This window comes from Macaca thibetana, chromosome 7 (assembly GCF_024542745.1).
Source record: "Macaca thibetana thibetana isolate TM-01 chromosome 7, ASM2454274v1, whole genome shotgun sequence".
Lineage (NCBI taxonomy): Eukaryota > Metazoa > Chordata > Mammalia > Primates > Cercopithecidae > Macaca > Macaca thibetana.
This window is the reverse complement of record NC_065584.1, coordinates 127,350,818-127,364,421: the sequence shown is the minus strand read 5'-3', so window position 1 is coordinate 127,364,421 and position 13,604 is coordinate 127,350,818. Positions and strand designations below refer to the sequence as shown.

The window sequence follows — 13,604 nt, the reverse complement described above, 5'->3', positions numbered from 1 at the left end:
TTTCACCACGTTGGCCAGGCTGGTCTCGAACTCTTGACCTTGTGATCTGCCTGCCTCAGCCTCCCAAAGTGCTAGTATTACAGGCGTGAGCCACCATGCCTGGCTTAAATTTTTAATTTCTTTCTTTATGTCTCTTATTTCTTTACTGAGACTTTATATCTTTTTATTCATTTCTAGGGTGTTCACCTTTATTTCTTGTAGCATTTTTGCCTGATAAATCCTAAATCTGTGTCATCTTGGCATTTGTATCTATTGATTGCACTTTCATATATAAATTGAGATATTCTTGGTTCTTTGTGTGCTTGGTAATTTTGGATTGTGTGCCCAACATTAAAAGATTTTTTTTTTTTTTTTGAAATTTGAGTCTTATTTAAAATCTGTGGAGAATGTTGATTTTTTTTTGAGACGGAGTCTCGTTCTGTCACCCAGGCTGTAATGCAGTGGCACAATCTCGGCTCACTGCAACCTTTGCCTCCCGGATTCAAGCCATTCTCCTGCCTCAGCCTCCTGCGTAGCTGGGGCTACAGGCGCTCACCACCATGCCTGGCGTAATTTTTGCATTTTTAGTAGAGACAGGGTCTTGCCATGTTGCCCAGGCTGGTCTCAAACTCCTGACCTCAAGAGATCCACCTGTCTCGGCCTCCCAAAGTGTTGGGATTACAGGTGTGAGCCACCATGCCCAGCTGAAGTAATTATTTTCTGTGTGACTATGGCACAAACTCAGTATGCAATGGATGCAATGGGTTATTGTTTTAAAATTCTTTTAGTTCCATAGGTTTTTGGGGAACAGATTGCAGTAGATTATTGGTTTCAGTTGGTTTTGAATTGTCCTTTATTTTTAGTGTTTTTAAAAATTTTTGTCTTTTGTTTTGAACATGCCATCATTCGTTTTCTGAACAAAATGCTAAATTTATTGTGCGATATACAAGGGAGAGCCATAATTGTAGGACATAATTTCTCTGAATGAAACAAACTGCCCAACCAGGTGCAGTGGTTCATGCTTATGATCCCACCATTTTGGGAGGCTGAGGTAGGAGGATCACTGGAGGCCATGAGTCTGAGACCAGCCTGGACAACATAGTGAGACCCTGTCTATTAAAAATAAACAAACAAACAAACGATGTTATCCACGTATGGTAGTGTGCTCCTGTAGTCCCAGCTCCTTGGGAGGCTGAGATGGGAAGATTGCTTGAGCCCAGGAGTTCAAGGATATAATGAGCTGTGATTGCACAAGTGCACTCCAACCTGGGTGACAGAGCAAGACTTTGTTTTAAAAGAAAAGAAAAGAAACTGCTGGTCTTAAATAGGATTTGAGGAATTATGTTGTTCAGGGATTGGTGAAGTTAGGAGTATTTAGGAATTGATTGACCTTTTATTATGTAAATGTGGTTATGAATTGTGGTGTTGCTGACTGGTGACTTGCTGAAGTGATATCACTCATTCAGAACTCCCTTTGATGGGTGTAGGATGGGTTTAACACCAGTTCTGGTGATTACTTGTTGTTATGGTCCTTTCTGGAATTTGGAGTTTAGAACTTTTTTTTTTTATCATACGTAAAACATTTACATGGTTCCAGAATCAAAACTATATCACAAGATGCATTCACGGAAGTCTGGCTTTCTTCCTTATCCCTTCCATCCTTTTTTTCTTTCTTTTTTGAGACAGGATCTTATTCTGTCACCCAGGCTGGAGGGCAGTGGCACCTTCATGGCTCACTGCAACCTCAGCCTTCCAAGCTCAAGTGATCCTCCCTGCTCAGACTCCTGAGTAGCTGGGACTACGGGTACGTGCAAGCACGTCTGGCTAATTTTTAAATTTGTTGTAGAGATGGGATCTCCCTGTGTTGCCCAGGCTGGTCTCAAACTCCAGGGCTCAAGCATCCCTCCTGCCTCAGCCTCCCAAGATGCTGAGATTACCGGTGTGAGCTACCACACCTGGCCTTTTGTTTTGCTTTCTATTGAGTAAAGGTTGAAACAGTCTGCAGGCCAAATTTGGCCCACATTTTTTTTTTTTGTAAATAAGATTTTGTTGGAGCACAGCCATACTCATTCGTTTACATAATTGTGTGTGGCTTTTGTGCTACAGTGGCAGAATTGAGTAACTATAACAGAGAATACAGTATGTGGCCTAGAGACTAAAATATTTACTTTCCTGTTTTGAAAAAATTTGCTGACTTCTGCTACAAAGAATCATTTTCATTAAGTTTTAGCTTATCTCTCCTTCTTTTGCTTTCTTTCTAAAAAAAAAAAGCAGATACTTAAATATACTCAACATTTATCTCCTTTTCCTGCAAAGTATAGCATACTATAAACCCTTTACTGTCTTGCCTTTTTTCACTAAACAATGTATCTTGAAAGTCACTCTGTATCAATATTGTTTTCATTCCTGGACTAGGTTACAGTTTTCATCTCCTTTAGGCTGTATTTTTCTGCTATATCTTCATTTTCTACAGGTATGCTGTTCATCTTATTAATATCCTCTTTTTCTTAGAATGTCGTTGTATCAGGTTTGGTCAACAACCCTTTTCTTTGTTAGTATTTATTTCCTATGCATTTTAAGTGCATTTTGTAACATTAAAATATTAGCTATAATGTTATTAAGCTCTAAGTTACAAACTATAAGCAGTTGTAAATTAGGTACTGTGTCTTTTCAGCAGTATATTGTACTCAGGATAGTCATCTACCTAGTTTAAGTGCCAGGACATCATGCTTGCCCTATAATCTAACAATCTCAGTTATTATAAATAATACCTGTGTTTTAACAGTGTCTTTGTAACACACCTAGCTATTTCACTGGGCATCTGTGATGGAAAGATATGTGGTTTTAAAAAATATGCATTAAACATTTCTGGGTCTTTTTCCCCTTCTTCCCAACAAAGTAGCCAAACTAATGTATAGTATTAGTAGTGCTTACTGATGTTGGAATGTTATTTGTGTTGATTAGTTAACCCTAATATACTGCTACTATTTTTTGTTATTGTTGTTTTAGGTTAAATGGAAACCACCCTTGAGAACTGGATGCCTGTGTAACTGTTCTACCATAATCAGTGTATTGCAATGAGCGGGGGAGGAGAGCAGCCGGATATCCTGAGTGTTGGAATTCTAGTGAAAGAAAGATGGAAAGTGGTGAGTGTACATCTCAGAGTGTGTGTGTGTGTGTGTGTGTGTGTGTGTATACATATCGGGGTAATTTTTGGTATCCTGATAAAAATAGCATGTCATTAGGAAATATTATATACGTTACTTATATGCCTAAAGCAGTTATTTACACTTATTTTTCTATGATTAAGCTCTGTTTATACCCTAATTCTTACTCTTGCTTCATATAGTACTAAATTTTTGAACAAATGAAAAAATACAGTGTTTGAAATTACAATGAGCTGGCCGGGCGCGGTGGCTCACGCCTGTAATCCCAGCACTTAGGGAGGCCGAGGCGGGCCGATCATGAGGTCAGGAGATCGAGGCCATCCTGGCTAACACGGTGAAACCCCATCTCTACTAAAAAAAAAATACAAACAATTAGCCGGGTGTGGTCTGGGTGCCTCTAGTCCCGGCTACTCAGGAGGCTGAGGCAGGAGAATGGTGTGAACCCGGGAGGCGGAGCTTGCAGTGAGCTGAGATTGCGCCACTGCACTCCAGCCTGGGCAACAAGAGCGAGACTCCATCTCAAAAAAAAAAAAAAAAAAAAAAAAGCAAGTCCAATGAGCTGCTCTTTTTTTTTTTATTATTAAGGAAAATTGTAAGTATACATAGAAAATAGAGACTTATATAATGAACCTCCATGTACTCATGACCCAAGTTAAATAGTCATCAGTGTATGATTAATCTTGTTTCATCTCTCTCCCAGAATATTTTGAAGTGATATTTAACCTTAGCATTTCTTCTGTGTATACTTCAGTATGTATCTCTAACAAATAAGGACTTACTTTTAAAAACATAATCGTAATACCATTATCATACCTTAAAAATAATCATTTCTTTCCTGCTGACTCCTCCCCCAAGGTTGTGTGTCATTTTGTCTGTTAGCATGTGGTATTTTCAGCTACTTTCTACTGTTATAAAATACTGTAGTAGTACTAGAAACAGGTAATCATTTCTTAATATCACCAAATATAGTTTTAGTTTTCACGTTCTCCTGATTGTAAAGTATTTTCAACAGTCTGAATCAAGATCCAAATAAAATCTGGATATTGTAATTAGTTGCCATCACTTAAGTTTCTTTTCATTTCTAGGTTCCTTCCTCTTTATTGTTCTTTTTTTCCCCTTACAATTTATTTACTGAAGAAATTAGGTGATTTGTCTGTAAAATTTCCCATGGTTTGGATTTTGCTATCTGCTTCCATTTGATGTTAACACGTTTCTCTGTCTTGTGTATTTCATGTAAATTGGTAGTTATATCTACAGGCTGGATTAGATCTGACTTTAGGTTTGTTTTGAGATGGGGACATCTTTTTTTCATAAATGTTATTGTGAGCCTTCACTAGGAGGCATATAATATCTTATTGCCCATCTGTCTGTCTTTTTTGTGGTGGTAACACTATTGATGATCATTGCCTAGGGCTATTATTTATGGATTGCAAATTAGTGATATTCCATAATTCATTTATTAGCTGAAGTGTATCTATAAGGACAAATTTTTTTATCATCAATTATTTGATTATCTTGAGGTACAATTTGATTAGGAAAACAAGATAAATACTTGCTTCTCTTTTTTAATTTACCAGTTTTCAAAACAATGAATTGGTTTCTTATCATTCTCCAAAAGTGACCAATTAGATTTGTTTTTTAGTATAATTAAGAAAGATTTGAACAAATTTATGTGTTTCAGTCCATGGTAGTTATCCTTATAGATGTTTAAATTGTCTTATTTGACTAAGGGGACACACTTCACATTGTCTTCTGAGTTCTTTTGACAGGATCCTAATAGTCTTTCAATGGCTTTCTTTCCCTAGACCTAGAATCTGCCATCTCTCTAATACTACTCATTTCTTTAAGGAACTATTTTTGTTTTGGATATATTTAATTATTTTTTATTGCTACACAGTCCACCAAAGTTTTTTTCCATTAGCAGGTTTTACAAAGCTATTTTAATGGTTCCCTTAATTTATGAACAGATTGGAAAAAGAAGACCCTTTAGAAATAGAATTTTTATTTTTTATTCGTATGGTACAGTGTGTTTTAGTGATTAGGTAAGTCAGTAGACTTTGAAAATTTACTTGACCAAATATAAGAAAACTATGTCAGCATCATGGACTGGTGCAGGGAGATTCAGCAGTTGCTAATCTTTTATGTAAGTCAGACATGAGTGTTGCTTTGGTGAGAGGATTACACTAAGCACTGTGTTAAGGCTAGTTTGTTCTCCAGTGGACATATCAAAAGGTGACAAGTGAAACTCTTAATTGGCATGGTTCCCTTGTCCTGGTAATTAGAACTAATATATCTGAGGAACTTATCTCCAACATTTGGGAGGGCATAGGGGCATTTTTAGTTAAAAAAAAAAATGACAAGCTCATTGTTACAGATGATGTTTTAGTTATTTATTGTTATGTAACAAACTACATCAAAATTTAGAAGCTTAAAACAATCATTTTATTTTGCTTGCAGTTTTGTGCCTTAGGAATTTGGGAAGAGTTTGCCTGGGTGATTTGTCCCTTATGTGGCACTAGCAGGATTGTTTCAGTTAGAGGATCCATTTATAAATGGTTTCTTTACTCACTTGTCTGGTATCATGGGATTCCTTAGCTCTTCACCCCCAACTCCCAACCCCCAACCTGGTGGCTTGTTTTCTAGGGCATCACCACATGGCTGTGGCTTCTCAGGATGGTCCCATTTCTTTCTTTCTTTCTTTCTTTTTTTTTTTTTTGAGACAGCGTCTTACTCTGTTGCCCAGGCTGGAGTGCAGTGGCGCAATCTCAGCTCACCACAGCCTCACCTCTCGGGTTCAAGCGACTTTCCTGCCTCAGCCTTCCGAGTAGCTGAGATTACAAGCGTGCACCATCACACCAGCTAATTTTTGTATTTTGAGTAGAGGTGGGGTTTCACCATGTTGGCAAGGCTGGTCTCAAACTCCTAACCTCAGGTGATCCACCCGCCTCGACCTCCCAAAGTGCTGGGATTACAGATGTGAGCCATTGCGCCTGGCCAGATGGTCCCATTTCTTACATGGTGGCTAGCTTTCAAGAGACAGGAAATGGAAGCTACCAGGCTGGTTAAGGGCTGTCCTCAGAGCTGGCACAGTGTCACTTTGCCCTATTCTGTTGATGAAAGCAGTTAAGGGGAAAATGGACTCTACCTCTTGATGGCGGAGTAGCAAGGTCACATTGCCTTCATCAGTGTGAAAGGTTTTCTTCACATTGAAGAAGAGCAGGGATGGATGATATTATTGTGCCTATTGTTGGAAAATACAATCTCCCACAGACCTTCTTCCTGTAATCTGTGTACCCCAATCATACTAAACTGCCTCTCTCTTTGCCTCATAAACCTTGATAATTTCTTAGGGCTTTGTCAGGCCAATTAAAAAATGCTCTATTAATGTTTAAATGGCATTATAGGGATAGAAATAGACAAAGAAGCAAAAACATTTACTTCAGCCTAGTTGTTTTATTCTGTCATTTAGTAAGTTTTTTTTGTGAGGTAAAACATGAAGCTGCCTCTACCAGTCCTTAGTTAGAAAGGAATCTGTTTGGTACTGTGTATGAGGTTTTAAAGCTACACTAGGTTTTATTTAATGGGCAAACTATAAAGAATCATAAGTATATCAATCAAGGCCCATGAAGGAACAATTTATTTAACTTAATGCTTCTGCGACTTTTTTTTTTTTTTGAGGCAGAGTCTCACACTGTCGCTCAGGCTGGAGTGCAATGGCACGATCTCTGCTCACTGCAACCTCCGCCTCCCAAGTTCAAGCGATTCTCCTGCCTCAGCCTCCTGAGTAGCTGGGATTATAGGCATGCGCCACCACACCTGACTAATTTTTGTATTTTTAGTAGAGACAGGGTTTCTCCATGTTGGTCAGGCTGGTCTCAAACTCCTGACCTCGTGATCCGCCCGCCTCGGCCTCCCAAAGTGCTGGGGTTACAGGTGTGAGCCACCACACCTGGCCACTTCTGGAACTTTTTAAAAATCTTGAACTTATCCTGTAGTTTCATGTAGTATTCCTTTCCCATCACCAAATGACAATAAAGCAGGATCAGCCGGGTGCCGTGGCTCACGCCTGGAATCCCAGCATTTTGGGAGGCAGAGGTGGGCAGATCACCTGAGATCAGGAGTTTGAGACCAGCCTGGCCAACATGGTGAGACCCCATCTCTATTAAAAATACATAAATTAGCCAGGCGTGGTGGCACACACCTGTAATCCCAGCTACTGGGGAGGCTGAGGCAGGAGAATTGCTTGAACCCAGGAGGCTGAGGTTGCAGTGAGCCAAGATCATGTCACTGCACTCCAGCCCTGGAGACAGTGTGAGACTACCAACTGAAAACATTAAAAATAAATAAATAAAAATAAAGAAGGATTATGGCTCACATGTGCAAAGTAATAAGTATAGGATTATATTTATAAGTTAGCACTTTGCCAAATGCTTTGGGGGACACAAGGAAATAGAATAGAACAAATGGCCATCTCTTCGAAGAAGCTTAGTTTCTCTGTAACAGGATAGGATATTGACAATGGAAAGTTAATCAACATGACAGTTTAAAAACAAGGTATTTCATGGACAGGTCTTTAATTTGAAAAATACAAGGTAATAATACAAGTGATATCTGAGCCCTGGCCCGGTACCTGAGGTATGGCCCGGTACAGTGATTAATTGAATGATTAAACAAATAATTACTGTAGAAATTCAGAAGATAAATTAACCTAGATGTAGTAATCAGTGATGATCAAGTGGAGAAAGAGATCGAACATGGAACTGGGGCGTCTTGAGCTGGTTAGGATTTAGGACCCTGTGCCTATGATGACTTCCTACATTATATCACATCCTGGATGTTGGATAATGTGATAAGGAGACAACCTAGTTTCAGGAAATGGAAAATAATTGCTGTATCTAGCTTGAAGTATCTACCCCCACAACCCAGCTTTCAGAGCCTACAGGTGCAGTTGCCACTGACTCTTCAAAACTTGCTTATGATACTCAGACCAGCATCCTCATATTCCCCAGTTAAGCTCACATATTTTATCAGAGAGAATAGTGTTTGTTGAACTTGCTTAAATTGATTTTTTTTTACTCGTATATGAATAAATAGATGTATAGTGAATTCTGGGATAGTTTGGTACTGGAGTTCTCTGCCTGCTCTGTGGACCCTGTTAGGTACCCCTGAGAAAAGGATAAGTGGTGGTGAGAGGGCTGGGTGATTTTGTAGTGTTTTTTGTTTTTTTCGTCTTTGAGATGGAGTCTCTCTCTGTCACCCAGGTTGGAATGCAGTGGCAGGATCTTGGCTTACTATTGCCTCAGCCTCCTGAGTAGCTGGGATTACAGGCATGTGCCACCATGCCTGGCTAATTTTTGTATTTTTTAGTAGAGATGGGATTTCACCATGTTGGCCAGGCTGGTCTCAAACTCCTGACCTCAAGTGAGCCTCCCGCCTCAGCCTCCCAAAGTGCTAGGATTACAGGAGTGAGCCACTGCACTCAGCCAGGATTTCATAGTTTAAAAAGTCTTCCTTAAAATTAAAACAACAAATCTGGTTGTTGAGTGGCATTTGTAGGAAGAGATTCTTTCAAATACTGTATTGTTGGTGACATTTCTGATGCTGGCTGTCAACCAAATTTTAAAATTGTTTGTGGGTGGAATAATTTCATTACTTTTTTGTGGATAAACCTGTGGGGAAAGGTTTTGATGTTATTTTCAGGCATATGTTTTCTTGGCATATACATAGTTAATTTAACAATATTGAAATATTTTATAAAACAGATTGTAAAATTATACATTTTCTAAATATAACAGATCAATTACTTTCAAGTTAGAATCTTCTAGTAATTTTGAGTGTGTGTGTTCTTATTTTCTGTGCAGTTGAGAAAGATTGGGGGTGGGGGCTTTGGAGAAATTTACGATGCCTTGGACATGCTCACCAGGGAGAATGTTGCACTGAAGGTGGAATCAGCTCAACAACCAAAACAAGTTCTGAAAATGGAGGTTGCTGTTTTGAAAAAGCTGCAAGGTAAGCCCTTTGTAGAATATACAATTTATGATTTGTATGTTAATTTATAATTTATTTGTATCTTCCTGAACCTTAATTACATTCTTTGAGTACTAATTGAATGTACTGGTGTCAGCCGGGTATAAATATGCTGAGCATTTTTCTCTTGGAAATTTTATAACTAGTTAGTAGTAGTAGAAATATGTAATTACTTAGAATAATTGGGCTTTGGGAGTTCCTTTTCATGGAGTAAGGATGAGAGAGTGTGAATTAGCAGAATTTTTACTGCTTTGGAAAGTATTGTCGTAAGTCTGCTATTTGCCTTTCTTTTTTAAACTACCAATAACAAATGCCTCTGAGTTGTCTCTACTCATGTCTTTGGATGTTAAATGTGTTTTAATCACAGTAAGGAAGCTGCCTTCAAATCACACTGCAGGATGGATTAAAAATAATACTGTTGATTATGTGTTGATTCATATTAACTTCAGTTTCAGAGAGTATCTGTTTCTGGCCCTGTTGTCATTTTTGAACTCCATTTTACTACTTGGGCCCCATTTGTTTTTATTATAAAAATGAATAATTTTTTTTCTGACATGAATCCAGTGGTATAAAACCCTGAATACATTGCTAGTTTGTGTTCACCTTTGTATTCTCAGCTTAATGACATACTGTCTGGTATTACTTATATTTAAATGTTTGATCTGAAACAAAATTAAATAGGGATGATCATTTTCCTTTGCCCCAGGCATATCCAAGTTTCTCTACCAGTTGACTCATTTGATTAGAGAATGATGCTAGTAAAATTATAGTTCTGGTTTTATAGTCATTTTTAGCTCAAACTTAGCTTCTCCACAACATGGTAAATCAGGAAAACAGTGGATAGATTAGCACCCATTGTCAATACTAGAAAAATAAATAATTGGAGAAGAAAGAATAGGTAAAAGGATGGCTCTCTCTTTTTCTGACCTTTTCTATTTTCTCCCCATTTCTCTTGAGTTGTTGTTCTCAACTCAATGGTGTAGAGGCTGCACACAGGTACAGCCAGACCTACGTCTTCCTGGGTTGCACAGATCCCAGGATACCTGTGTTACTCTCAGCCAAGCCCATGAAGGGTATGTCAGCATCAGCTTGGTGTGGATAGTGCCACTTCACCTTTCTCCTACTTGGCCCCAAGGAGATGCTTCCAGGTGAGGCAGGATACAGCTTTGCTGCCCCTTCAGGAGGTTCTCCTGCTTAATTTGACTATGGTTTACTCAGGATTCTATTTTATAAAGCTTGAAGATCAGTTTAGTACCTTTTATGAATGAGTTAGAGACCCTTGGATGCTAGCTCTCTCCTTTTCTTGTATTTTATTTTTTACGTTATTAACTAAAATATTTTTCCTATCTGCTTATAAACGCATGACATCTCATTCTTAAGAACCCTTCACTTTCCAAAAATAAATTGATTTTTAATCTTCTGGTCCCTATTTCAGTGAGGCAGTCCTTGACTCTCTTCTCTTGGCTTCCTAACTTATGCCTTCTGCATACTTATTCCTCACAACTTCATTTTGTTGAGAGTGCTTTGTAATCTGGACCATTCTGATAACATTTTTATGGGGCTGAGCTGCTCTTGCTGTCATGTTGGCATAATGACTTCTTACTGAATGATCCCAATGAAAAGGCTGAGTGTAAGGAAAAGGTATTTAACCAGAGGCTAACCCTTTATAGGATTAGTTAATTTTTAAATTGATGTTCAATTTTTGATAGCTGGGATACGGGTTTTTTTTTTTTTTTTTTTTTTTTTTGAGTCAGAGTCTCGCTCTGTCACCAGGCTAGAGTGCAGTGGCACGATCTCAGCTCACTGCAACCTCTGCCTCTGGGGTTCAAGCGATTCTCCTGCCTCAGCCTCCCTAGTAGCTCCGACTGCAGGCACACGCCTCCACACCCAGCTAGTTTTTGTATTTTTAGTAGAGACGGGGTTTCACCATGTTGGCCAGGGTGGTCTCAATCTTTTGACCTCATGATCTGCCCACCTCAGTCTCCCAAAGTGCTGGGATTACAGACATGAGCCACTGCGCCTGGCCGGGATTTTTTTTTTTTTTTAACAAGATAAAAAGATATTTTATGATGAATTAGCCCGACCCCTAATTCTGTTCCTTTTAATCAATTCCTCTTCTCAAAATTCATATACTGCCTGCTCTCACATTCCCTCAGTTCTCAATTTTCTTTCTCACAGTCTCTTCTGTACTTAACAACCCTAGATTTTCTCAGTTCAGGCAAAACTCTCATTAATAGTATGTTCCTTTCTCTTTGACTCTAAAGTGTGAAGGCCTTAGCATTTCACCCTATATTTTCTTCTGAGTGACCTTCCCCCATGCTGCTGTATCAGATTACTGTCTTTTCAAAGCTTTCTGAAATATTCTGGATGTAACCTGCAATTCTCCAATGAATCAAGCTAGACTCTTGAATTTTTTTTTTTTTTTTAGTTGGAGTCTTGCTCTATTGCCCAGGCTGGAGCGCAGTGGCACGATATCAGTTCACTGCAACCTCTGCCTCCCAGGTTCAAGTGATTCTCCTGCCTCAGACTCCTAAGTAGCTGGGACTACAGGTGGGTGCCACCACGCCCAGCTGATTTTTTGTAGTTTTAGTAGAGATGGAGTTTCACCATGTTGGCCAGGCAGCTAACTCCAGACTTCAGACAATCCTCCCATCTTGGCTTCCCAAAGTGTTGGGATTACAGGCATGAGCCACCGCACCTGGCCAAGACTCTTGAATTTTACTTGGTTTTTACAAATGTATTTTAATGTTTATCTACTTATAAACTAAATTATTTATTAGCCTATTAGGTAGTACTTCTATACCTATTATTATTATTATTCTCTAAAGTGTTCCTAATAAGTAGAGCCATAAAACTTATTAAGCCTATCCTTTTATTCACAGTATTGTTCAGAGATACATCTCTGTATAAACATTTATGTGTGTCTCTTCCCCCTCTCCGTTTGCAGCTGTATTATCTTCATCCTCTGTTTTTCAGTTTATTTGCTTTGAAACTGTGCAAAGGTGGTCATTGCCATTCTAATCTGTTAGATTCCTTTTTCTTCCACTTTAAATGATTGTTTTATAATGATATCCTACCTGTCTTCACTTCTCCATTTTCTTTTTTTATTAAAAATTTTTTTTGTTGTTTTTTTCCTCAGTTTTCATGATCTCTTGTGCTGTATCTCAACACACCAATTTTTGTTGTTGTTGTTGTTGTTGTTGTGTTGTATTTTCTTTTTAATAAGTATAGTTTAGGCCAGGCGTGGTGGCTTATGCCTGTAAACCCACCACTTTGGGAGGCCAGGGTGGGTGGATCGCCTGAGGTCGGGAATTTTTTTTTTTTTTTTTTTTTTTTTTTTTTTTTTTTGAGACGGAGTCTCGCTCTGTCGCCCAGGCTGGAGTGCACTGGCCGGATCTCAGCTCACTGCAAGCTCCGCCTCCCGGGTTTACGCCATTCTCCTGCCTCAGCCTCCCAAGTAGCTGGGACTACAGGCGCCCGCCACCTCGCCCGGCTAAGTTTTTGTATTTTTTTTAGTAGAGACGGGGTTTCACCGTGTCAGCCAGGATGGTCTCGATCTCCTGACCTCGTGATCCGCCCGTCTCGGCCTCCCAAAGTGCTGGGATTACAGGCTTGAGCCACCGCGCCCGGCCTGAGGTCGGGAATTTGAGACCAACCTGGGCGACATGGTAAAACCCCATCTCTACTAAAAAATTCAAAATTTAGCCAAGCGTGGTGGCGTGTGCCTGTCATCTCAGCTACTCTGGAGGCTGAGGTATAAGAATCGCTTGAGCCCAGTAGGCGGAGGTTGCAGTGAGCCAAGAAGGTGCCATTGCACTCTAGCCTGGGCGACAACCAGACCCTGTCTCAAATAAAAAAGTATAGATTTACAGTGCCACTGTAAGAGAAAAAAAACTTCTGTCCTTTGATTTCAAATCTGATCATTAGTCATTTCTATAGTGAAATGATGGTTCCTCAGGAACCATCAGTACTTCTAAAAAAGTTAGATTTCCATTCTAGTCTTAATAGAATTTGGTACACGTCTAGAATCCTGAAGTGAGACAGGCAGATCATTTATTTATTTATTTATTTATTTATTTATTTATTTATTTATCTGTCGCCCAGGCTGGAGTGCAGTGGCCCAAACACAGCTCACTGCAGCCTCGATCTTGTGGCTCAGCCAGTCCTCTGGCCTCAGCCTCCAGAGTAGCTGGGACCGCAGGTGTGTGCCACCACACTCGGCTAATTTTTTTTTTTTTTTTTGTAGAGACATAGAGTCTAGCTATGTTGCCCAGGCTGATCTCAAATTCCTGGGCTCAAGCAGTCGTCTTGCCTCGGCCTCCCAGAATGTTGGAATTAAAGATGTGAACCACCACACCCAGCCTGAGACAGGCAAATATTAAATTTTCTTTTTTCTCTAATTTTTAAAATACTTTTTAAAAAAGACAGTTT

At 39.3% G+C, this 13,604-nt stretch overlaps 2 protein-coding genes across 7 annotated transcripts in view; one reads left to right on the top strand and one right to left on the bottom strand.

Moving 5' to 3' along the window:
• Nucleotides 1-13,604, bottom strand: part of CCNDBP1 (cyclin D1 binding protein 1) — a 507,674-nt gene that overhangs the window by 299,332 nt on the left and 194,738 nt on the right. The window lies entirely within an intron of this gene.
• TTBK2 (tau tubulin kinase 2) overlaps nucleotides 1-13,604 on the top strand; it is a 174,794-nt gene that overhangs the window by 35,993 nt on the left and 125,197 nt on the right. For 2 of the 6 annotated variants that reach the window (XM_050799381.1, XM_050799380.1), the window contains exons 2-3: nucleotides 2,989-3,125; nucleotides 9,008-9,155. In XM_050799381.1, the coding sequence (XP_050655338.1) occupies nucleotides 3,057-3,125; nucleotides 9,008-9,155 (217 nt within the window). In that variant the 5' untranslated portion in view covers nucleotides 2,989-3,056. Of the gene's footprint in view, nucleotides 1-2,988; nucleotides 3,126-9,007; nucleotides 9,156-9,183; nucleotides 10,322-13,604 lie in introns of those variants that run through there. The other 4 variants (XM_050799382.1, XM_050799384.1, XM_050799385.1 and 1 more) reach the window with 4 other exon arrangements.